This window comes from Bacillus rossius, chromosome 3 (genome assembly GCF_032445375.1).
Source record: "Bacillus rossius redtenbacheri isolate Brsri chromosome 3, Brsri_v3, whole genome shotgun sequence".
NCBI lineage: Eukaryota > Metazoa > Arthropoda > Insecta > Phasmatodea > Bacillidae > Bacillus > Bacillus rossius.
Genome location: NC_086332.1, coordinates 20,661,811 through 20,688,714, shown reverse-complemented (window position 1 = coordinate 20,688,714; position 26,904 = coordinate 20,661,811). Strand labels below are relative to the sequence as shown.

Below are 26,904 nucleotides of genomic sequence, written 5' to 3'. Positions count from 1 at the left end.
CCTTTGTTGGATTTGGGTTTGCGGGGGGGGCTGGAAGAGTGCGAGTCTTGCACGTCTTTGTCTGGGAACGCAGGCGTGACCGCGTTTCAGCCAGGCCAGCTGACACGTTGTTTGCTGCAGTTCCAGAGAAACGCGGCGCAGACTTGTTTGTCGTTTTTTTTTGAGGCCAGCTGAGAGCGCAGATTGTGCGCAGTCGCCGTGCGCAGGCGAGTGTCGCAATCTAGCGGCCGGTTTTCTGACTACGTGGGCAACCTGGCGCGGCCGACCGCGCGGCCGGCTTGTTGTAATAACTTTACGTGTTTGTAAAACACAGGAAAACTTCCCGTCAGGATGTTTTCCCCGTAGGGGTTTTGCGGCCAAGAAAATAGCTTAAAAGAGATGTAAAATGTTTTCGCGGGGCGGTAATCCTGTGGAAGGCTGTCATGCTGCCCGGCCGCGCGGCGACTTGGTAATGGTTAGGTGAGTGCTATCGGAAATGGCGCCTGAGTGATGCCGGACTCTTAGCCTTCAGTGTTTCTTCGTAGTTAACTTTAAAAATTCTCGTTTGGTGTATTATTTGCTCTTATAAATAATTTGTTCTTAGAAACTTAGTGGTTTTAACGTGTAATACGTTGAGCACTACCGTTCCCTTTTTATTTTCAAGTATAACTCGGTAATTTGTTTGCATCACGATCCTTGTCTTTTCATGTAAATGATGACGTTATAAACTTAAACTAAATAATTTCTAAAATCCGTTTCAAGGTAGTGGATGTTCTTAATAAATTTTAAAAATGAAGTTGTGGAAGAGCTAATGAAGCTTGGTATCACTGGGTGGCCTGGAGGAAATTATTACGATTATGTTAATGTGTTAGTACTACTAAGAAAATCTTATATATGGTTTATTGTTTTTCTGTCGGAATATCTATAAGGCTGGTAGCGGACACGGAAGGTGCCTCATTATTTGTCAGCTTTATTTAATTGTTATAAATAAATGTGATTGTTCTATTGTTTTTAGGTTACTCTTATTTTTTTCTCAGTATCCTGATTTTCTATTCTTGTATAAGAATACACCTACTAAGATTCAATCCTCAGTGAGATGCTCTATGGCTAGTTAATGTTTTGAGTTTCTTATGTTCAGAGCTACATTTTTGAAGAATTGAACCCCCCCTCTGAAAGTGAGACGTGACAAATGGTGGAGGCGCCGGGTAGTAGGTATAAAGAATGTTGGGATACTGAAAAATAAATTAAGATAAGAGTGTTAGGTGTGGTCTAACATTTTGATTTATTTTAGTGAAGAAGAAGAGCATGCAGTGCAGCTGGTGTATTAAGATTGATGTGTTTATAGGATTAATTGTGTAATGATAATAAAATTTATTTTAGGTTATTTCAGGAAACCAGTGGGAGACCAGGGATGGCTGTATTTGTCTAACAATAATTAATTTAAGGTGAAATGTGAAATGTATGCTTAAGCTAAGGACTAATGAAAATAATTTAAGGTGGAGTCTATTAGGGATGGCTAGTAAATACACAATTGAAATATTGGATGACAAAGTAAAAAACCCTGAGAACAGTGATAGTAGTTCTTCGTCAGATGATGAATCATTGAAAGTGTTAAAAGATAAATTAAGCGACATAAAACCAGAATTGAAAGATCAGAATTTAAACATGGAGACAGGCAGGTGTTTTGTGGACCCGGGATATTTTTTTGGAAAGAGATGTGAGGAGGTTGAGGAATTTTTAAAACAGTTTCGCAGAGCAGCCAAGGTAAATGGGTGGAATGAGCAAAAATGTTTGTCATACTTGCCTACATTTTTGAGAGGGCCTGCTTTAAAATGGTATGACAGCTGTGAGAGCACATTGGAGAATTTAACTACATTTGAGGAATTAGCAAATAAATTAAGGGATGCGTTTGTGAGAGTGGGTCACATAGAGGACTTAGAGTTAAGATTGCAGGCGCGAGTACAAGCAGTAGATGAACCCTTCGAGTCATTTGTGTACGACATATTGAATCTTTGTAACCGACTTGATGCTAAGATGAATGAAGCTAGTAAGGTTAGATATGTATTGCGTGGGTTAAGGCCAGACATTGTAGAGAAAGTTATGCTTTTCCCAAACAATACTGTGGAACAGTTACTAGGTAATTTGAGGAATATTGAGGCAGGTCTGTATTACGCTAAAAATCATGAGAGGACACAGTGGGTAAATTCGAAACAGGAACAAGTACCTATCAGAAATCTTAAAGAAATTCAAACACCAGAAAGAGAATTGTCATCTATCAACACGAGAATTGAGGACAGTTTGATAGAGTTTAATAAACAATTAAAACAATTACGCGGGGAACTGGATACCATGAGATTACAGGCACAACCAAAGTCACAGTTTAGAACTCAGGGAGGAAATTACAAAAATAACAGTACACTAACACAATACCATCGAAATCAGAACAACAATTTTTTCAGGCAGACCCCAAGTAATTCATTTCCAAAAATAACTGACAGACCACAGTGGACCTCAGATGGTAGGCCGATTTGTTTAAAATGCAAACGACCAGGTCACTTGATACGAGATTGCAAAACGTCACAACAGGGAAACTAAATAGGGCGAGAGTCGGTCGGGGTGACAACTCGTCCCTTGTTAACCAAATGTCTCTTTTACAAAATGACGGTATTTTAAGTCAGAAGACAAAAATGTTCGGAAAAGAAATCCCCGTTTTTATCGATACAGGAGCTGCGGTATCACTAATTGAGGATAGATTAGTACCGAAAAGTTGTTGGAAATCCGCAGAACCAAGAGGTTTTACAGGAGTCTCAGGAAGAGTTCAGAAACTTAATAAGATGGCCAAATTAAGATTTAAATTAGGACAGTATGTTTATTCACATGCGGTAGGTCTGGTGGAAGCCCCAATAAAAGGGATCATTTTAGGATGTGATTTTTTAACCAAATATGGAGCAGAAATTTCTTGTAAGGGAGGCCAGAAAATGTCATTGACCATAACACGTCCTGATTGCTTCGTAAATACCACAAATACCGAAATAAGGGAGGTTAAAAGCCAAACCAAAGTAAAAAGAGACAAAATTCAAGTAGATCAAAACCAAAATCGGGTTAATCATAATGTAGGTCAGGATGGAACACAGGAGTTAAGCCAAATCGAGCCAGAAAATATTTTCAGGTTAGGTTGTGTGACAGTTCACAATCATGTTAGAGTAGAGCCAAGGATGCATCATCTTATCGAAATTAATTTTGAAGGAAATAATTTACCTGATGAGGTGCTGATAGAGCCTAAGGAGGATATTTACAACAGATATTCTGTACTTGTACCTAGGAGTATTGTAAACAGAAAACAGCATACTCACATTTGGGTTACTAATACTACTAACCAGTCAGTTACTCTTCATAAGGGAATGAAATTAGGATATTTAAATGAGTTTGAGGAAACACCCAGTATCGAGAACAAAGAAGTAACTAAGGTATTACAAGCTAGAGATAAAAATAATGTCGATTTTGATGTGTCTAAATTAAACATTAATCCAGAGTTACCAGAGGAACAAAAAAACAGACTGGTAGAGTTGTTGTATAAATATCAAAATGTTTTCAGTTGGGACCCCAGCCAGATAGGGAGAACAAAAGAGGAAGTAGTTTTTCTGGATACAGGGGACAGCACACCCATATCATCTGTACCTTATCGAGTTTCTCCTGGGGAACGGGAAATTATTCATAACATAGTACAAGAACACATTAAAAATGGGATTGTGAGACCCTGTGACACGAGTTGGTGTTCACCAGTTGTTCTTGTTAGAAAAAAAGACAACGATTATAGGATGTGTGTGGACTACCGTCGTTTTAACACTATTCTTAAGGATAATAAATACCCCCTTCCTCGAATAGATGATTTCTTAAGTCACTTGACTGGTGCTAAGTATTTTACTCACTTGGATATGAATTCAGGATACCACCAATTGAGAGTAGCTGAACAGGATCAGGAAAAAACTGCATTTGTTACCACCGATGGTACTTTTTGTTTTGAAACCCTTCCTTTTGGTTTGAAAACCGCTCCGTCAATTTTTCAGAGATACATGGATAAGACTTTGGCAGGGTTAAAGTGGGGTTCATGCTTAGTCTATTTGGATGACATTCTAGTAGTGGGCAGTACGTTTAATCAACATCTTGACCGATTAGAACAAGTTTTTAAAAGGATGCAAAATGCTAATTTAACCTTGAAACCGTCAAAATGTACCTTCGGTTATTTTGAAACCGATGTGTTGGGACATTTGGTTAACCATGAAGGGATTAGACCCCACCCCGATAAAGTAGTAGCAGTGAAACAATTTCCTACACCTAAGGACCAACGAGGGGTGAGAAGCTTTTTAGGCCTAGCTTCTTTCTATCGTAAGTTTATAGCAAATTTCTCTCAGATTGCGAAACCCTTGTCGACATTGCTAAAGAAAAATGAAAAGTTTATCTGGACCGACAAGCAAGAACAAGCATTCCAAATTTTGAAAGAAAAGCTGATTTCTTCCCCCGTGTTAGCTCACTTCCAGGAAAACCAGCCCATTGAAATACATACAGATGCTAGTACCTTAGGGATAGGAGCCACATTGTTACAAAGAATTGATGGAAAATTACAACCTATTGCCTATGCCAGTCGAACTCTCACGTCAGCTGAGACTAGATATCCTATAACTCACCTTGAATGTTTAGCCTTGATTTATGCTTTAGACCAGTTTCGGCCTTACATTTACCTGAAGCCATTCAAAATTGTAACCGATCATCATAGCCTATGTTATTTGAATCGTTTGAAATTTAATGCTCATAGCGCAGGAAGGTTAACCAGGTGGGCATTGAAATTGATGGAGTATGAGTACACTGTATGTTATAGTAGTGGAAAAACTCATGTACATGTAGACAGTTTGAGTAGAAATGCTGTCAACACAGGGACAGCCCTTGACGAAGAAAAATCCCTTGAGTTACCTGTTTTTGTGATGCATGATGTGGATTTAGCTAAGCTGCAATATTCTGATGTGAGTCTAAGACCTTTAATTTCTGAGTTGACTCAACCGTCAGGAATCGATAATAAGTTAAGCCGACAAGCGAAAAATTTTTCTTTGCTGAATGGTGTTTTGTACAAAAATAACTCTAACCCAAGTGGTAGAGACAAGCTATTAGTAGTCCCAGAAAGCTTAAAGGCTGAAATTCTGAGGGAAAGTCACGACAATCCCACTTTTGGCGGTCACTTAGGAGTAGTTCGCACCGCAGACAAAATTATACGTCGTTATTATTGGACCAATATGCTAAAAGAGATTCAGGCCTATGTAAGGAGTTGTAGGGGATGTCAGGGGAAAAAGGGAGTTCCTCAAAAGAAAGCAGGGTTATTAGAACCATTACCTATCTGTGAACCTTTCGAACGTATTGGTGTCGATATTTTAGGCCCTTTTCCAAAAACCGTGTCAGGAAACAAATACATTCTTGTTGCTATTGATTACGGTACTCGATGGGCGGAGACTAAAGCCACCCCCACTAGTAACGCCAATGACGTAGCTAAGTTTTTACTAGAAAACATAATTTGTCGCCATTCTGTACCATGTTCCATATTGACAGATAGAGGAAAAGTTTTTACTTCCAAAGTCGTTAATGAATTACTTAGGTTAATGGATGTACAAAGTTTGAAAACCTCAGGATACAGGCCAAACACAAATGGATTATGTGAAAGATTAAATGGAACAATAGCAATGATGCTATCTCAGTATGTGGCATCCTCACAACGTAATTGGGATGAATATGTACCCTTGGTCACTTTGGCATACAACACGGCGAGGCAGGAAACATTAAAATTTAGCCCATTTGTGCTCATGTATGGTAGAGAACCTGTATTACCCTCAGATGTTCAATTAAGTCAGCCTGTAGAAGATGAGGACAGCCTTCGACTGCGTACTCGTTGGAAGGAGATCCTGCGACAGTCCAGAGAGAATTTAAAGAGACAACAGGGTATCGATAAAAAAAGGTATGACCGCAGACGACGAGCGGTGACCTATAAGATAGGACAGGAGGTTATGGTGTACACACCTGTTCGAAAAAAGGGTTTGTCAGAGAAACTATTGCATAAATGGTTCGGTCCTTATGTTGTGGTGGACAAATTGTCTAATAACCTGTACAGGTTAAAGAAGACGAGTCGAGGCAGAGATGTTTACGAAGTTACAAACGTAGAGAGAATGAAAAATTTTTACAGTGTATAAGTTATGATAAGTTATGTAATAGAGATTTTTTTATTGTGGTTGTGGATAACTAAATAAAACAAAGAGAGAGAGAAAAAAAAAATAATTCGAAAGTTTTGTAACACTTGTAAACAAAAATCGAGCCTGTCTAATATTTAGTTTTGTATAGAATTTTTACAGAGTCTTAAGGCGTGATCATCTTCCGTACTGACGATGAGGATGCTACACATCGTCCTGGTGCTCCTGCAGCTGGGAAGCAGCAGACAACATCGACCGCTACCTGAAGGAGCAGTGGGGGTGGTTGCGGGAGCGCATTTCGAGCCGATACCTCAGGTAACATTGTACACTTCATCGGTACCAGTAAATTTTAAGGTTGCTTGGCCAATGCAATTAGATGACATTCAGGATAGTATCAAAGAAATCACTTCTTGTCCCTCCAATAGTTCAAGTGAATGGTGTGTTATTTTCAAAGAATTAAAACATAGCTTAATTTATACTGACATGCTAATTAATAAGGTAAACGAAGCAGCAGGGGATGACGTATTGGATTTTCAGTCTCAAGTTCGGGAAAGACGAGGGTTAAATTTCATTGGAGAGTTTTTTCATTGGTGTTGTGACATTGCCGTCAATAGTCAATTGAATAATCTTTTCCTAAATGAACAACAAATGTCAGAACACATAAACAAGATGGAATCACAAATTTTAAACACTCATGAGGCACTGGCAAATATGAGCAACACTATTTTTGTTATAAACGAGGGAATGACCGGAATTCTAAAAAGAGTACAATCAAAATTCACAAATTTGTCTGATTACTTAAAAGACCTCCGAGAGACTATGGTGACTAAGTTTTCAGGAATGGTTCAAGACATAGGACATTCATTCCAGTTTCAGGTACTGTTGGCCTCTCAATTAGCCAAACAAGCGCATACATTTACAAGACTAGAGATTCTGGACCAGTGCCGGTCAAATAAAATACCTGCCATTGTAGTTACACCAGCTCAATTGAAAGAGAAATTAAATATGCTAAATGAAATTCTTAATAGGGATGGTTATGCGTTGTCCATAAGTGTATCAGAAGTTCAGAAATATTTTAATTTACCCATTTGTAAATGTCAAGTCCACAAGGAAAATTTATACCTTCAAATTAAAGTACCAATTGTTAAACTAAATTCCAATTGGAGATTGTTTCAGTTCGTCGCAGTCCCATTTCAGTGGAAGAACTCAACTTGTCATTTGGATCATGCTCCGAATTTTCTGGCAGTGGATGGAGACCATCTAATCACTATTCAGGGTAGAAATTTATTAGATTGTAGACCATTTGAAGATAAATTGTGTTTTGTTCCCAGGTTCTCCGGAGATACCCTAGGTAGTGCTTTGTGTCCAAAGGCTCTTTTTCAGGGGATTACCGTTGAAAATCTTAGTACCACATGTGCGTTTCGATGCCATTCCGGAAACCAACTGATGATCACCCAGGCTGGACCAGAGCGGTACTTCCTAACAAACCCGTCAGGAAAATTAGACTTGCAATGCATGAAACATAACAATGAATCTTTATTTTTAGGAAGTGGAGACATCCTCGGAGCTGTAGATATAGAAGTACCGTGTGATTGTCGTTTGTATTTAAACCAAGAACTTAAAATTAACGAGTTGTATCCATGTGATGCGTTAACAAAATCTAAATTTCAATTGGTACATGTAATACCAGCTGCTTGGACGAAGTTACGTAAATTGAAAATTTTCCCTCATCCTACGTCAACACATACAGTTTTTCCATCCTTAATGGATTGTTTAGATGAAAATTGGCCAACTCTAATACCACATTTAAATTTTTCTTTGACAAAGTTTGAAACCCCTTTAGACCCGATTCATTTAAGAGAACCAGAAAACGTACCAAGATTTGTAATGAAAAACTTACAGAGTATTGCGCTTTCCATTGTAAGTAGTGTATTATTATTTATTATTATTAAAAATCCATATCTAGTAGGTATTGGAACGCTACCAAGAGTATCCGCCTTGGACAATGTTACTACCCTTGGCATAGAAATAAGTGTAACTGTAATTACTATATTGGTAATAGTTGGAATGTTTTTAGTTCTGTTATTAAAATATCTGAGAAATCGGAAACCCCTCAGTATGTCTGTAGAAATCTCGACTACAGTAGAAAATGCTGTTCCTTCTACCAGTGGAAAGGTAGAATTAAAAGACATACTAGCCAGAGATAATGGTTGTGTAGCTAAGTTATACAGTGAAACTGGGGAGGAATTGAAAGTAACCATTTCCATTTGTGATGATCAGTAGTGAATGAATTTTGTTCAATGTAAAGCTTTACCTACGATTAGAAAAATTAGAATTTGATTAATGTTTATGTGAAGGGGCATGCGCCCATAAATAATTTTTATAGAACCAAATAACGATGGAGGGAGAATACCAGGTTCAATAAGGGGAATTATGACGTCAGGACTAATCATTGAGAAAGTGGGTGGGATCCTTTCCGTATTCCCATTTTCCACCATAACCCCCCCCCCCCCCCTTGTGTTTTTATTATTCAAGAAGTGACATTGATAGTTTTCGTCAATCGAAGAGAATGACTTTTGAGGCGGACTTGTTAAGGGCAATTTCGAAAGGAGTGCTGTGGTGCAGCTCCATCCAGAACTCTTGTCCCTTCTCGAGTTGGGAGAAGGCGCGTCGTTAAGGGTCAGCCAGATACCACGTGGGCCAGTTGGGAGAAGAGGACCTGCTTCTACCCATTGCTGCGGGCTGGTGCCCGTATCGTCGAATCGTGTGGTGATGCACGATTACCAGGAGTATCAGCGGTTTGGGAGTGGCCATGTCCAAGGACAGTGATTACGCATCGCGATAGGGTGTGGCCCCCCAAACAACAAATTTATCGAGAAGACTAGAATTATCCATCGTTTGAAACTACTGACCTGACGTTCAAAACAAAGTGTATAGCAAGACAAGGCCAGTGTAGTTATAAACTTTCAACCTACACGTGGACACAGTCAAGTTTTTGTTGTAAATTTTCCTATTAGGTACCTTACCTTATCCTTCCTCTACGAAATGTGGGGGGTAGGCTTTTCTTCAAGATGTTGAATATTGCAGATGAGTTACGAGTTTAGTTTTTGAATAGTTACTTGTTTTAAGAATCTTTAAAAGTTATTTTTGTGTTGATACCTGGTATGACCCTCCTTGGTTAGTTGTGTTGATCTATGTTGATCTCATGAATACTTCTTGATAAACACATGAAAATACGTCATTAACTTAAGTAAGATAATTTAATTGTTTGATTTGTTCACTATTATTTTGATGTTTGAGAGTTTTTTTTTTTAGTTGTTTGTAATTGTATGACTCCTGATGCTGCTCATGTATTTTGTGTAGGAATGGTGTCGTGTACCGTGGATGACGAGCAGTTGGGATGAACGACGTCGGGATGAACCGGCTGGGAGAGGCAGAAGTTGGAGTGGGGTGTGATTCTGCAGCTCACAGTTCCGCTGGCTGTTCCTGTCTCTGCCCTGAGTTGGTGCATCTCTTCGCCGTATCCCTCCTGGCTGCTTGCTGTCCCAAGCAGTGCTAACATGTGAAATTTTGTAAAACACATTTGTCCTCCGAGAGGAAATTGTCAATAAGTGCTAGTAGAACTTAGAGTTGGTATTTATACCTAAACAACAACCACTGTAATCACTAATTTAAATTTGTAACTGGATCACATAGAAATGATAGGGACAATTGGTTTTTTTTTTTTGAAGCAAACTTAAATATTCCCCAAGCATTGTTGTAAGCTTGTGGGGCACAAGCTCCTGCCGCCCGGGGTGATGTCGCGTAGCTCAAAATTATCATTAATTTATTTAATTAGTTTATTTGTTGAAAATACAATTTTAAATTCTTTTCGCTAGTTCGGGACTTGGTTTCCCTCACGCTAAGATGGGGTAACACCTTTGTTGGATTTGGGTTTGCGGGGGGGGCTGGAAGAGTGCGAGTCTTGCACGTCTTTGTCTGGGAACGCAGGCGTGACCGCGTTTCAGCCAGGCCAGCTGACACGTTGTTTGCTGCAGTTCCAGAGAAACGCGGCGCAGACTTGTTTGTCGTTTTTTTTTGAGGCCAGCTGAGAGCGCAGATTGTGCGCAGTCGCCGTGCGCAGGCGAGTGTCGCAATCTAGCGGCCGGTTTTCTGACTACGTGGGCAACCTGGCGCGGCCGACCGCGCGGCCGGCTTGTTGTAATAACTTTACGTGTTTGTAAAACACAGGAAAACTTCCCGTCAGGATGTTTTCCCCGTAGGGGTTTTGCGGCCAAGAAAATAGCTTAAAAGAGATGTAAAATGTTTTCGCGGGGCGGTAATCCTGTGGAAGGCTGTCATGCTGCCCGGCCGCGCGGCGACTTGGTAATGGTTAGGTGAGTGCTATCGGAAATGGCGCCTGAGTGATGCCGGACTCTTAGCCTTCAGTGTTTCTTCGTAGTTAACTTTAAAAATTCTCGTTTGGTGTATTATTTGCTCTTATAAATAATTTGTTCTTAGAAACTTAGTGGTTTTAACGTGTAATACGTTGAGCACTACCGTTCCCTTTTTATTTTCAAGTATAACTCGGTAATTTGTTTGCATCACGATCCTTGTCTTTTCATGTAAATGATGACGTTATAAACTTAAACTAAATAATTTCTAAAATCCGTTTCAAGGTAGTGGATGTTCTTAATAAATTTTAAAAATGAAGTTGTGGAAGAGCTAATGAAGCTTGGTATCACTGGGTGGCCTGGAGGAAATTATTACGATTATGTTAATGTGTTAGTACTACTAAGAAAATCTTATATATGGTTTATTGTTTTTCTGTCGGAATATCTATAAGGCTGGTAGCGGACATGGAAGGTGCCTCATTATTTGTCAGCTTTATTTAATTGTTATAAATAAATGTGATTGTTCTATTGTTTTTAGGTTACTCTTATTTTTTTCTCAGTATCCTGATTTTCTATTCTTGTATAAGAATACACCTACTAAGATTCAATCCTCAGTGAGATGCTCTATGGCTAGTTAATGTTTTGAGTTTCTTATGTTCAGAGCTACATTTTTGAAGAATTGAACCCCCCCTCTGAAAGTGAGACGTGACAATATAATAAAAATAAAACTTTAGTAAGGAACTTCATATAAATAATGTTTGGATCACGATAAATAAATATTGTTCACTAAAATATAATGGTTTTCTTTTATGGATGGACTTACAATATCTTGGACAATATACTGTGCCAATTTACCTATTAGACATTTTCTACACTTCATAATAAGTTTAAAAGTACAAAAATAAACTTTGATGAATCACATAAATAATATGTAATCCCATTAAATAATTAATAAATATTATCAGCTATAATATCAAAATTGGCCTTTTTTCAGACTGATTAACAATTTATTGGACACTCCACTTTGGCAAAATAACTATTATACATTTATTACACTTTAAAGTACAATAAAAAAAATTCATTTTTTTGGACTGATTTGCAATATCTAAACATTTTCCAGTGCCTAAATACTATTAAATATTTGCTGATCTTTTTATACAAATAAATATTAAAAACACTTTCAATTATCACATAAATAATACTTAGATCACAATAAAAAATACATGTTAGCGAGTTTTTCAGTACTCGTCATTGATACGTAACATCTAACCTCGGTAACGAGCGAATTCATGTATTTTCATGTTGTGAACACACTTATAATACGAAATTTGGACAATAAATTCAACGTAGAATTCTTAAAAATAATGCCGAGCATGATAAATGTTCGTAAAATGTGTTTTAAACTACATTTCTGGACGCAAATCACACGAAGTTTCCGCACCCACCGCTAGAATTCGAGGCTACAACGACTATTGAACCATTTGATTAGCAGGTATAAATTTTTAACTATATAATGAAACGGCTCCGATAAAAGCAAAAAGACTTAAAAAAAAACTAAACTCTGGAATTGGACCTGATTATGGACAAGGAATTTTAGGTAAATTTGTGAACTTTTGACTCGCCATCCGCCAAAAATGACAGCACCATGGTGTTACACATTTCCGTTCATTGAATTCCGTCGCATTTACGAAATTACTCACACCATATGCCGTATACCGAGACTTAGATGTTACACATAAATTAATACTAATAATTTCTACATAGTTTTCCTTTTTCGGGACTAATTTACAATGTCTTGGACACATGCCTTCGTATCTATGTATTTATTAGACATTTAATACACTTCATAATACAGAAAAAAAATAACTAATAACTTAAGGAACGTCACATAAATAAATCGCGAGTCACAATAAATAATACTATTTCCTAAAATACCACTATTGGCTCTTATAAAGCTGATATTCATTGTCATGGAAACTGTCACGAGCTAAAACATCTGTTAGACAACTGATTTACTGCATGGCACAATACATGAGTAAAAAAAAGGTTTAAGGAACATCATTCAACTAATACATATATCCCAATAAATAAATAAATAAATAAATAATATTTACTAAAGTATAAAAATTAACGTTTTGGACTGATTTGTCCTTTGACTAAAGTATCGACGAGACGTAGTGGAATACAAAAAAAAATAATAAATTAAGGAAAGCTACAATAAATTAATAACATATAGATGACAATAAATAAATTTAAAAAAAAGCCTATTTAAGGCATGATTTATAGTAATTACTGGAACACTGTCGTGGGCAGTAAGTAATCATTAAATACTTTTTTCAAATGGTTCGTCACGACGAAAAAACCTGTTTTAAAATTAAATGACACGCGGAGGTAAGTCGTGTGAAATGCATGATAAATAATTACACATAAATAGAGACCGGAAAAATTCGCGAATTCATTTCGCGATAGGCTAAAATACAAATCTTTATACCTCAGTGCTGCCTCTGTCATTGGTTCACAACTCACCCGGGTGACTGGGCCAATGAGAAACACCTGACCATAGCTTCATCGAATCACACGCTGCTACGTCTGGAACGTCTCACGAGACTGAAGCCAATGATGGGGTGGCATTTGACCGAGTGTACGTCGAACTATGGAGTTCGTCCTAGAGGTCATTGAACCCGCGAATTTTTTCCGGTCCCTACACATAAATAAATAAACAGTAGAGACCGAAAAAAATCGCGAATTCATTTCACAATATGATAGAATCCAAACAACTGTACCTTTATATTTCTTCTCTGATTGGTTCACAGTTTATCTGAAGGACTTTGAGCCAATGAAAAACCTTCAACCAAAAAAACCTTCGAATCGCAAGCGTCCCAGTTGACAGGTATCACGAGTCTCAGTAGCCAGTGAGCAGGTGGCATTTGAGCGAGTGCGTAGGGGATTATGGAGTCTATACTAGAGGTCATCCAAAGCGCGAATTTTTCCAGTCTCTAATAAACAGTCTTCGGTGAAATACATCACGGGAGGTGGGTTAAGCGGCCTACGGGTCGGGCCACACCACGCTCTCTATCCACGGCACGTAGCTGGACACCCTGGTGTAGACGGCCGGGGTGGAACCGCCGCACACAGACGACCCCAGGCTGGTCACGCCGATGATGGAGTAAACGTTGCTGGCCTCCTTCGTGAGCGCCTGCAGCGGTCCTCCTGAGTCGCCCTGTGAGCACCCCGACATCCCACCATCACATCGCGCACGCGACCTCACGAGGACACGTCGACACAACTGAACGTCCTTCTGGATCAGCTCAAAGTTCGTGGTTACAATGGAGTTTTTAAATGCAAAAATTTCGGGGCTGATTATGTTCAGCAAATGTCTTTGTGTGTGGTTTGCTACTTCAATTTTTTTTTTAAGTAAGGGCTTTTGGTTTTAACTATGCCATTTTGTCTCAGCTTTGCATGGTAATGTTACTTATTGTATCATGCATATGCAATATTATGTATCCTACGGTACAGACAGGACCGTAACTAGACTAGTTTCCACCCAGAGCAAGAACTTATATTGGCTTCCCCCCCCCCCCCTCTTTTTTTCCTTTTTTTTTAACCTACAAAACCAAAATCTTTCCTAACAACACCACGTATTCCTGGTGAGGTCAGGGCGGGAGTGGAATAGGATTGAGGGAAAAGTATTGGATGTGAGGAGAGGAAAGGACTTGAGGAAGAGGCTTCAGAAATTTAGTGAGTGGGTTTGGGGGGGGGGGGGACTCCTTGCCAACGGGCGGAAACCCAATTGCAAGTGTAGCAATCAATATCACAACCACAAAAAAAATCCTCATTGGGACATTTCCCTCATAGAGTTCCCTTTAAGCTATCGAACAAACGTGGCATGATCCTTTATGGAGCTTCCGTACGTGACGTCACCATTCGTGACACATCAACTCCAAGGACTGATTACCTCGCTCTAATTTTTTTTTGTGTTAAGGTTCACGATTGGTTTTTATAGACGTGGCGTTTTTTAATAATGAAGCTAAATCCCTGTCTGATGGACTAGTCCCACTGAGCCCATTTATTCCTGTCGTGCTACATTTAAACTGTTTTAATCTTCTACAACCCTAAACCAGTTTTATGAAAATGTCGTTCAGATGTATTGTTGGGAATCGCTAGAAACTTTCACGTGTTCCTTTAACCGAAGTTAAACAATGTTTCAAACTGAAATAAATCCGTTTAAGTAAAAGTAAACTCTTAATATAGTGTTTCAAAATAATTATAGTTTTAAAGATTTTGCACCAAAAATAATTATTGCTGTCACTAGGCTGTAAACTGTGTAAAATAGAAATTTACAATTTTCGAGTATGATTTGAGTTAGAGCCAAGGCAATTTTTTTTAAGCGACTGGACGTCAATAATTTCATATAACGTATTTCTTATACATTTTAAAATTCGTTTTATAATGCCACGATAGTTTCAGCTGGCAATTCGAATCCGAAATTTGTAATGGTTCCAAGTGGGAAATGGTGGTAGTTAAGGATATGAAATTGATCTCTAATATAAGTAAATGCTTATAATGTCAACATCTGAAATAATTACAAGTTAAGAACAAAACTTAAGAAAATAATGAAACATTTGTGCACTAGTCTAAAGTGAAATGAAGGTTTTATTAAAAAGTCCTTTTAATTTGTGGGATAAAGTGCTCCATAGGTAGTGAATAAGCACTGCCTTGTTGGGACACAACCATTACCTATCTCGCGGGCCATATTCCTGAACGTGTCCAAACCGAATCCCAGTACGGAAACAAATGGCGAATGGTTTTAATAAACGATGCCCTGTACGAGGCTAGAAAATAGTTTCAACCTATTTTAGCGGACGTTTTTCAAACATCGATACGAAAGTACTAGAGATAGCAGAACCATGGCAGAAAAATATAAATAACTTTCTGAAGTAATTTTTAAGTTGCGATCAATTCTTGTTATGACCATTTAAGAGTACAATATGTATTTCTGGATAGTTTCGCTATCATAAAGTTTCATTTGGCACATCAAACACTCTTGATACGTTCCCCGAAGACCAAAAAAATGACTATAATCGAGTTAATGGTGCCAGACACGGGTCCACCATCTGGAAGAAATCAACGAAAAAATGAGATCTGCGCATGCGCGGAATTTGGGCAACAAAACGTCAACGAAAAGGACACCATAATCCGTCCCCTAAAAATAAGGGGATGGCCGTGTCCCATCGTGCACTAGGAATACAGTTAGGTTACAGGTGTAGCATATTCAACTCCTAAGCCCTTATTCTTTGTGAGTTGGAATACAGGCCTTTAAGGATGTCTAAAAGATCCCACACACGGTCATTCATAACTGACAATTCTGACCTATCAGTCGGAACTGATGGACTGGTGAACTGATGGCTTTCCATCAAATCGGACTGTGGACTCGAGAGCACTCAGTCCGAACTGCCGTGTGTGGGAACAGCGACTCGTCAGTCCAAACAATAAGTCCATCAGTGCATCATCTGACTGTAGTGGCAGACATCTTTGTTTTTCCTTTGTTTAAACCCTTTCATTCCCAAATTATTGTAAATAGAAAAAATATTCTTAGGTAAAATACGGATAAATATATATCTAGAATTACAATTATATTAAAAAAATAATTTTAATAAAATTTATATACATTTTTAGGATGTGGCCATATGGCAACCATTGGAAAACAGAATTTCATTTATATTTATATTTATATTTGCATTCACAAGAGAGGTTTAAAATTTGTGTTGCCATATGGTATCAATGGGAATGAAAGGGCTAACTGAAAGCGCAACTGCAACAACTGCAGCATGCAAAGTTTCTTTCCGTGTTCTACGGTGGAAACGTTACATCCATCAGCAACGGCAACCACAAGACTGATCGTGTGTGTGGGGGTGTCAAGGTACGCGGAGCTCCGACCGCATAGGTGAGTTGAGGCGCGGAAGAAGAGGAGGAAGAGTAGGATGAGAATGAAGAGGAGGAAGAGGACGAAGAAGAAGAGGAGGAAGAGGAGGAAGAGGAGGAAGAAGAGGAGGAAGAAGAGGAAGAGAAGGAAGTAGTGGAAGAAGAGGAAGAAGAGGGAGTGGAAGAAGAGGAGGAAGAGGAGGAATAGGATGAAGGGGAGGAAGAGGAGGAAGGGGATGAAGAAGAGGAAGAGGAGGAAGATAATGAAGAGGATAAAGAGGAGGAAGAGGACGAAGAAGAAAAGGAAGAGGAGGAAGAAGAAGAAGAGGAAGAGGAGGAAGACGAGGAAGAGGAGGAAGAAGAGAAAGAGGAGGAAGAGGAGGAAGAGGAAGAAGAGGGAGTGGAAGAAGAGGAGGAAGAGGAAGAAGAGGAAGAATAGGATGAAGAGAAGGAAGAGGAGGAATAGGACGAAGAAGAAGAGGAAGAGGAGGAAGAAGAGGAAGAAGAGGAAGACGAGGAAGAGGATGAAGAAGAGAAAGAGGAGGAAGAGGAGGAAGAGGAAGAAGAGGGAGTGGAAGAAGAGGAGGAAGAAGAGAAAGAGGAGGAAGAGGAGTAAGAGGAAGAAGAGGAGGAAGAGGAGGAAGAGGAGGAAGGGGAGGAAGATGAGGAAGAAGAGGAAGAAGAGGAAGGGGAGAAAGAGGAGGAAGAAGAGGAGGAAGAGGAGTAAGAGGAAGAAGAGGAGGAAGAGGAGGAAGGGAGGACTCACCGAGCACGTGTCCTTCCTGCCCTGCGGGTCGAAGGCGCAGATCATGGTATCCTGCACACCGCTGCGCAGCAGGGGGTTGCCCCGGTGCAGGCCATCGCACGTCTGCCGGTCCACGCTCCGCACCACGGCCTTCAGCAGCACCTCGCTCTTCTGGTCGCCTGAGACAACAGCCACAACGCACCGTCAGCCCCCGGCGACCCTTTTGTTTGCAGTCAAGCTATTGGGCTTGGATTGGATTTTGCCACAAAACATTTAATTGATCAACTAAAAAATCATTAGAAAAAATTGCCACGTAACATGTAAATGAAATAAAATATACCACATGGTCCAATCCACTTCTTACGTTCTAATCCGAGGGCCTTGCAGGTAAATAAATCAGTATTAAATTTCTTAAAACAATCTCTTTATTTGGAAGATATATAAATTTATAAAAATTAAATATGTTTATTTTGGTAGTTAATTTAATATCATGTGAAAAAACGCAAAATATTATTAGAAAAAAAATTATAACTAAGCGGACAGGATGATTGTCATCATATGATGATTTACATCAATGATTTATGCCTACATATCGGAATTAAATTTATAAAAATTAAAATATTATGATTCTAACATGTATATATTAATGTCATTTAAATTGAATTATTATAATACAAAATAATAGTTACGAACACAAATATTTAAGTACTGATATGGTAATAAAATGTGTATAAATGTATATAAAAATAGGTATAAAATCCATAACAGTTATGTCAACCATCTTTCTTCGAGGGCCAGACACTATAAATTGATAACATATATCTAACAACGATTCTGTAGTGTAGCCAATAAATACAATACGAGGTATGTCATGAAGAAACGAAAAAATTTATTTTTAAACATATTATTTACAAAAAGTAATGACCATGAAACAAAAAAATTACATAATTACAAAACAAAATTGTTTTCAATATATGTGAGAAAACGATGACAGTGTATGATTACAAGTATTCTACATATTCACACGAAGATGGCTAACACACAAGAGTGAATGGAACAGAAATATTCACAAGTTGGATATATATTTTTTTTTCTGATTTTGTACATTTGTACATGAAAAAAAAATGTATCTCTAAAAAAAAACTTTTTTCGCAGCAATTTTGGGTTCGGAATTTTACCCGGGCATCCGATGGTTAAAGTTATTCGTAAACCGTTCCCTGAATAAAATTCCAGTATTAACTGCGCGACTTTAATAAGCATAAGAAAACCAAAATAAAGTTCAAAAAATATTTTGAAAAAAAATCTGTTAATTTTTCAATGGTTTTGAAAAAAAAAATGCTTGAACTAAATATGAATTGAAATACAAGAGAATGTGCTAAGTGGTTATCATCGGGGGAAACGTATGGGGTTGTTTCGGCTCACCCAGGGGGTCGGTGGCGCCCCAGCCGGCCACCTCCAGCACGTCGGGCGGCAGACCCGGCCGCGCGTACAGGCAGGCGGGCGCCAGCGTCTCGGACAAGCTGACGGGGCGCGCCAGCCGCACCAGCGCCACGTCGTGGTAGGCGGCGCGGTACTCCGGGTGCGGTATCACCGCCTCCACCGCCGCCTGCTCGGAGCCCTCGGAGCGCGTCCTCAGGTCCACGCCGCCCAGCATAACCCGCGCCAGCCGCCTGCGGACCCGCGGGAGACCCTGAGTGCACTCCTCCCTCCTCTCTCTCCCTACCTCTCTCTCTTCCCGGCGAGAGCGTAGCCAGGGGGGGTTAGGGGTTAACCCCCCCCCCCCCTAGCAACAAATCTTTAATTAATCTCTTATTCATCACTCAAACAAATTTCATATTAAAATTAATAAAATTGTTACCATTACAATATTTAAATTTAAGTACCTAAAACTGTTAAAATAGCACTATTTTACACCTTAAAATCCAAATTTTCCCGGGGGAGGACCCCCAGACCACCCACTTTTTTACGGGGGGGAAGGGGGGTCATGCTTCTTAACACCCCCCATACACAAATACAGGCTACGCCACTGGTTGCTCCGTGCGACAAATGGGAAGTCTTCTTTTCACATACGAGAGAGCCAAAACCCGAAGTTCCCCGAAGTTCATGCTTTTTTTTTCTCCGTATCTTTAATGTAGCTATCCTAACCAAATCAACCGTCCACAATGTTTTAAAGTATTTATAATGTAGCTAATATAACCTAACCGACCATTAGTAACCTTTTATCAACACCGCCATTTTTATTTACAATGAACAAAAAAAAACCGAAGATGCACGATCGGGCGTTTGGCTCACTCGTCTGTGAAAAGAAGGATTCCCGCGAACAATAGAGGCTACCGTGGCAGCCATGTTTGTTTACGTTCTAGATACGTTAACACTAACTTGGTCGTTTTTTTGCATACATGTGTAAATTCTGCCCGCACTATGACATTGAAGCTATATGTATAGAATAAATATTTCGTTACCTTGAAATGCAATTTTTTTTTTTGGGAGCCATTGGTTATGTTTTCTACATCGTGGAAAGCAGGAGACGCGATAATGAAACGTTTCCGTGCCATTATAGAACGGGCATTAGCGTTGACCCTTATTTCAGTGTGTGTTCTGGTGCCAGATATACCCAGAGACACAGCGTTAAAAGGAAATTTTGGAATGAGAAATTGGTTGTATTTCATCAAGAGCTGCATTTGATAACAATCTATTCTAACTTTATCACTAAACGTAATTGAAAGACGTCATCAAAATTTTTACAAATTTTTATATTAAAGATTTTGGTTTTGTTTGACCACAGCGCTTAATTTATTAATGGAATGCCCTGTCGTAAACAGTGACCGAATGCTAAAAATAGTTTCTACTGTGTAATAATAATTGGTGTTCAGAATTTATAATTTTTTTCTTTCTTTCAGTTTCCTTTTTTCTGTGTAAACTGTGGTTCGTGCCGTTCCACGCGACTTACGTAACTTTTATGAAATTACTCCCACCAAATGCCGTACATCGAGAGCTGAGATGTTACAAATCAAAAACCTCATGACTGTTTGACAAACTTACTGTGAACGTAATGGAAAAATAGTCATGGAAGTCCAATGGTATATAATCACCGCACATAATGCCCAAAATACATTTGTTATTTTAAAAAATTTTTTTTTCCCAATGATAGGAAAAGTAGGAAACGAATTGGAGTGTTTCAAGTTTAATGTGCCTCGAAAAAGTCAAATCGATGGTTGTTCCAATCGAGTGGAAGAGAGATAGATGCAGCGCAAGCGTACAATGAGCGTATCGGGACACAGCGTAACGGGACAATGTTCGTAACGGGACACTTTTTAGTGCGTGCAGCCGGCGTTCATCTATTTATTAGACGTTGTCACGTCCAAAAAACAAATTACAGTAAACTTACAGATTTTTATAACTAAGAATTAACCTGAAATAAACGAAGTGTTCTTCTTAATCTCGGATAACTTGATCTTCGTTAGAAACTACACCTGATTCCGAATGAGTGTTTCGTTGAAAACAAGGTAAACAAAAGTGTGGAAGGGGGAAAATAGAGTTGATCGACTTGTTCACGAAGACGAGGGAGTACACACGAATTGGACAACGCTCAGAAAAGTCGCTTACCTGTTTCGCCTCTGGAAGCAGTGAGCGGCCGTGAGCACGTAGCGCTCGCTGATCAGGGAGCCTCCGCAGTCCCAGGACAGAGCGCTCGTTCCAGGCGTGGCGAAGCCCAGGGCAGCCTGGTGGACACGAGGTAGTGATCATTTACCATTCTTTCACATCCATATGTCAGTCTGCAGGTACAACCACCTCTCACCACCGCTACCCAGATTTGACTTCAAGCGGTCCTCCCTCCGGGCACTATTATACTCGGCTGAGTCACAACCGAAATTTCACATTTGGGGAAAAAGGTTTTCTCGAGATACTGCCTCCTCTCCCCCGGCCGTTACAGTTCATCGCCACTATACCACATGATTTGTTAGCGTCATCATCAGGTTTTGATGGTGTTGTGATCCACACGCGTAATTTATTTCCCACATTTTACCTGCGTTTTAAGAACCAGAGCCAAAAGATTTGACTTTAAAACTGCTGCACATACAAGTCACCCGCATCGATTTTCGAGTCAAACTCAAATTCAAAGTAATTACATATTATAATGATTGGTTTCGGTTACCTTAAATGTATAGATTGGGGAAGAAAACATCCTAACCCTGAGAAATATGAGAAGGGAAATTGCTGGGACTCACCATGTGCGGCATTTCCCCTTGGGACACGATATCGCCGTCAATTATGTTTAACCTCACGCCGTTGGGAAACTTGTTGTATTCCTGGCAAGCTGAAAAAAGCAGATAAACCACATTTAGTAGGTTGTAGCAATAGATTGAATTCGACATAGCAATCTTTTGGCTTCACTTCAACTAAAATTCGTTTTATGGTGGGGTTCACTTCTGGTAGGGCAAGGTTAAATCATTTAAATGAAACGAAGTGATTAGTGTTCTGAGTGATTTGGGTCACAAAAGTGTCCCAATCTTGTGATATAATAGGTACAGTTCACAATAATGGAATGGTCCATAATTCGAAAGAAGAGTCAATAAAATGAGCACCCATTTGGCGATAGAGCACTCGTGTAAGATATAAAGCATTCGGAATAAGGGACCCCGAATGTTAGCCATCGATCACAAACGAAATGAAACCAGGCATGTTGATTGGGTAGATTTATTGTATGGTGAATGAACTGTTAGCACCTCAAGTAAAATTCACTTAACACTAGTAACACCAATTGCATTTACTATACTCGTCATTTCTGGCCAAAGATCGTCTTTGGTTAGAAAACAAATCCAAGTTGTGACATGTCATAACACAACTATCACCAGGATACTTCAGTATCTTTAGTATTTGTAAGGTCATTGACAAGGACCTAACTTTTAGAATACAATGAATACGTTCAGTTTATTCTCCACTTAACTTTTGATTGCAACTTCTTCACCTCCTAGCTGAACTATATCTCTATCTACTGCTAATAAATCCTCCTCACGGCGAGTTTCATCGTCAGGAGTAGTTGAAGCCTTTTTTTCTAAATCACCGTTGCCGTATTTGCAACACCTAAAAGATTGCGGAAATGATAGTTGAACATGGTCTGATGATGATCAATAAGTATGAATAAGAACCTCCAGCCGTTCGATTCCATACACAATGAAGACGTTACGCTCAAGCCGGTGTTTTTCGGGGGTGTGCAAGCTTGGCGCGTGCACGCGTGTCTCACCTTGTTCGCTCTTCCTCCTCGCGGGCGTGGTGGTGGTGGTGGTGGTGGTGGTGTCGGGCAGCGAGTTGCCCGCCCGCGCCCTGCAGCACACGACGGGGCGGCGCCCCTGGAAGCCGCACGTGACGGGCCACTCGCCGCGCCTCTGCAGGGCCTCGGAGGCCGCGGGGCAGTCGGGGGCGAGCCGGCAGACTCCCGCCTCGCCGGACCTGGTGCGGCACTCCTGGCCCTCTGCGGACAACACAAGGAGGCGCGCGTCACCCGGGGGTCCGCTCGGCCGTCGAGGTCCGTGGACCCGACCCTCCAGGGAGACCTTCTGCCAGCCACTCGGGCAGCCCCTGAGTACTGTCCAATAACCAACAGTACTCGACGAACCTAGACACTGGACGGAACGTCTAATATAATTGTGGTAAGAGAACGGAGAATAAATCCGCGGTGTTTTTCTTTTGCCCGCGCAGCTTATCCCATGTGGGATCATAAATAAACTGTTTGTCTGTGTGCGATAATGAATGGCACACCGGTACACTTGTCTGTACAAGAGTCAAATTTTTGAGCGATTAATGTAAAAGTAATTTTTTTTTCTTCAAATCAATGAAAATCGTACTTGAGGTTTCCCAAAATCTTCGTTTGCCACCTAAAAGAAAGAAGAAAAAAAACACTTTTGGTACCTGTCGTAGTCCTGAAACGAGTCCACCGCAAGTCCAAGACACATTTGTAAAAAAACACAGGTGTGGCCTAACTATCAGGCGTGCCTCTTACAGTGCAGGTTACTCGACATAACCTCACTTATATAAACACGCTTGAAAAAAGTATATGAAAAGAATAAATATATGGTCTTAACGACGTGGACCAGTATCCAATATCAACCACTTAAGTGTATGATTTGAAAGCACACATGTAATTTTTATTTATGTACATGTAGCTTTTTTTTTCATCCTGTGAAAATTTCGTTTGCATGGTGCGCGCGTATCGTCAAAATTCACTCTCTTATTTTTTTTTCAGTAAAGCTACTAAAGAAGTCTGACTTCAAATAAAAAGTTGTAAGTGTAGCTACTTGTGGGCCACTAGGGTCTGGGCCAGTGGTTGGTGACCACACCCTCTTACCGAGCAGCGGCCTCCTGTACGCCAGGCCCGGGGCGGCTACCAGCGCGCAGAGGACAGCCAGCAGCGACGCGGAGGGACCCATCTCGCTAGTGCGCCGCGTGCGTCGTCGGCGGAGGTCCTGATGGCCGGTCGCGGCGGCCCGGCGCGGATATATACACCAGCCGGGGGCCGCGTCACCGCGCTTGCGCGCGCATCCTCCAGCGACTTGCGGAGCGCCGGGAAGTACCTGCCGGCCGGCGGCTCTTCCTCGCCGCGCGCCGTCTGCCCTGGACCGAAGTGTTTGCGATCTCTTCCAAACACACCCACAGGAATTAGACTGCGGTCCCGAGGATAGTTCCCGTGGATGGAAGAAAAAAAAAAGTTGGTTGTCTGTCAAAGTCGGTTCACGGACGATAGTTTAACGTGAAAACGTCATAACAAAACATTGATGAAATGATTGCATACTTTTATGAATAAAATTGAATAATTTTTTGTTGAATTTTCACTATTTTGTATGGATGCAAAGTAGGAGTGAAATTAAATCTACAATTTAATTGAATAATTTACTTTCATTTGCACTCATTAATTCAAATATTTTAATTACTTTAACGAAGAGATTATTTTAACAATAACTTTTATACATGTTTGCTATTTAACTTCTTCCAATCTGTGTTATTCTGTTAAGGATAGGACGATGATAGGAAAAGTAGGAAACGAATGGCGGTGTTTCAAGTTTAATGTGCCTCGAAAAAGTCAAATCGATGGATGTTCCAATCGAGTGGAAAAGAGATAGATGCGGCGCAATGGTACAATGAGCGTAACGGTACACAGCGTAACGGGAAAATGTGCGTTACGGGACACATTTTTGCGCGCAGCCGGCGTTCATCGATTTATTAAACCTTGTCACGTCAAAAAACAAATTACAGTAAATTTACGGATTTTTATAACTAAGAATTAACCTGAAATAAACGAAGTGTTCTTCGTAATCTCGGATAACTTGATCTTCGTTAGAAACTACACCTGATTCCGATTGAGTGTTTCGTTTTAAACAAGGTAAACAAAAGTGTGGAAGTGAAACAATATTTTTTTTTTTTGCTTTATATAAGTTTAATTTTGTTGATTCATACTCAAAATACGTTCACTCAGTACCGTAAATTTTCTAAGGTAAAACCCGTAAATTTACGAATATCCCTGAATAATTTGTAACCAGCGTTCTTCGTAAATTTATGATAATTTTTTTTAACAAATTTCGCCGTATATTAATTTTGTGCCTCCCTATGGAATAAATATTTAATGTTTTTTTTTTTTTTAAATTAAGAACCATGGCATAATGTACAATAACGCTTACCCAGCAACCAAATACACTGTTAGAAATAACAGTGAATTTAAGGAATTTTCAGTGAAGACTTTACCTCAAATGACCGAAGAGTTCATAGGATTCTCAAACATCTGAATCTCCGTAGAAACTACGAAAAGTTCCAACTTCCGAGATATGTGTTTCGTTGTAAACACGGCAAACACACACGCGGAAGAAGAAAGTTTTTGTTAGTATAGTCATATAAATACTGTCGATTCATGTCCAAAGTAAGGAAACTCAACACCCTTTAAATTTACGTAGATAACTGTAAATTAATGGAGAATTCTGGCTAATTTGCGGAAGCGTTCTTCGTAAATTAAAGGTGAATTTTTCTAACAGCGTACGTACTTTCAGATATTAATTACATTAAATTTACTCACTTATTACCGAAAAAATTAACACAAATAAACGAAAGAGTTCTTCGTAATTTAAAATTACTGAATCTACGTAGAAACCACGCCGTATTTCGACTCCAGAGCTGTATGTTCATGTTCGGATTTTTAACCAGTACAGCAAAATAAAAAGAGGCATTCTTGTTGAATCTTAGGTTAGGCAAGCCATTTGTCGAAATGTCAGATACCAAATATTTATGAAGCTTAGGCAAAATGCTCTATACCCTATATGCTACGATGGTATTGCAACAAAAATGCACCATAAAAATCATCAGAAATACGAGTACAATAGTTACACAGGACGATTATTAACATTGCGTTGTATTCACGGTCGTATCTGTAACATTGCCTCTCTTCTTCTATGCTCCTACCCAAACTTAGAACATTGATGAAACCTCCTGAGTAAGGAATACATGCGGGACTCGTTTTTACTTTTACATTTAAAAGGGTTACACACTAGTCAACGAAACGTGAGAACACAAAAGGCAACCATTAAACATACAAACTGAAAACCACTCTGTAGATCCTCCACATTAGTCATCCAAAACAAGCAAACATCCCTCATAACGCACCAGTGAACTTGTTCACGAAAACTGAAGAATATAATCCTTGTAGTCCGCGGTCACTTTTATTCCTCTTGAAAGCGTATTTAATCCTTTTTTCAGCTTCTGCTTAAGGGGCCCGCCTACCTGGGCACACATACGGTGTGCAGAGCTTCAGGAAAAACAACGCGATTTCAAAACTACTCAAGATATCCGAGTGGGGCCTATTTACGAATAGCATTTAAGAGTTCGCTGAGGACCGAAAAGTACTTTTAATTTCGGATTTAGTTTTTAAACTGTATTTTTAGAAGCGTTAAAATGCCTAAAACGCGTGTTTTCAGAGTAATTTTTAGGCATAAAACAATCAGTACAGATTCTTGAAAGCACTTAAGGGGCTTGCATAACACCTTTATCTTCATTTCTCCACCATATAATGTTACGGTCACCGCTCAAATTTCACAGCTATCCTGTGACGACGAGACGAATGCGCGCCAGTTCAGAAACTTGCGCTTAGAGGCTATACCGCGCTGGAAGCACCAGCGAGCGTCGCGCTTATCATCCCGCCTCACTAACACACATTCACCCCTGACGTGGCGGGCCCCTTAACTGACCACAGTGATGCGGCGAGTGAAATATTTCTGCTTGGTGTTATGGTGTGAGGAGTTGCGTGTTAGAGTAACGGGTTAGTCATGGTTTATGAAATTGTATTCTTTATTTTAAACATTCCTGCTTGAATGATTTTAGCGTGTGGCGTCCCACGAAAGCGGAATCCTAACGCTTCCCCCAAAGATCACTTCTTCGTCGACGTTTCCCGCCAACTCTTCTCTTCATGTGGACGTGTTGACAGTTTGTGAGCGCAACCATATCTTCGCTCTCTCCCACAATACAAGTGGTGCTGGCGTGGCCAGGTTTAAACCTTCGTCAGATAATATTTATAATTATTTTAATCAATGAAATTATTTATTTTTAATTTGTTATTTTAGTGATTTTGAAATCTTTTACAAAACCTAATTTTTATTTAACTTATCATTTTATATACTTT

General features: G+C 39.7%; 2 protein-coding genes across 2 annotated transcripts; one reads left to right on the top strand and one right to left on the bottom strand.

The window, feature by feature from the left end:
• The first annotated feature begins 301 nt into the window (after window positions 1–301).
• On the top strand, window positions 302–10,308 carry LOC134530317 (uncharacterized). Its single transcript, XM_063365042.1, has 2 exons — window positions 302–459; window positions 6,358–10,308. The coding sequence occupies exon 2, from the start codon at window positions 6,402–6,404 to the stop codon at window positions 8,487–8,489; it is 2,088 nt and encodes a 695-aa protein (XP_063221112.1). The 5' UTR covers window positions 302–459; window positions 6,358–6,401; the 3' UTR covers window positions 8,490–10,308.
• Window positions 10,309–11,268: 960 nt separating this feature from the next.
• Window positions 11,269–23,725, bottom strand: LOC134530321 (serine protease snake-like). The gene is made up of 7 exons (XM_063365047.1): window positions 23,593–23,725; window positions 22,492–22,719; window positions 21,476–21,564; window positions 20,853–20,968; window positions 18,669–18,916; window positions 17,268–17,425; window positions 11,269–13,799 (listed from the first exon to the last, which is right to left on the bottom strand). Exons 1-7 carry the CDS (start codon window positions 23,672–23,674, stop codon window positions 13,626–13,628), a joined length of 1,095 nt encoding a protein of 364 aa, XP_063221117.1. The 5' UTR covers window positions 23,675–23,725; the 3' UTR covers window positions 11,269–13,625.
• Window positions 23,726–26,904: the final 3,179 nt, after the last annotated feature.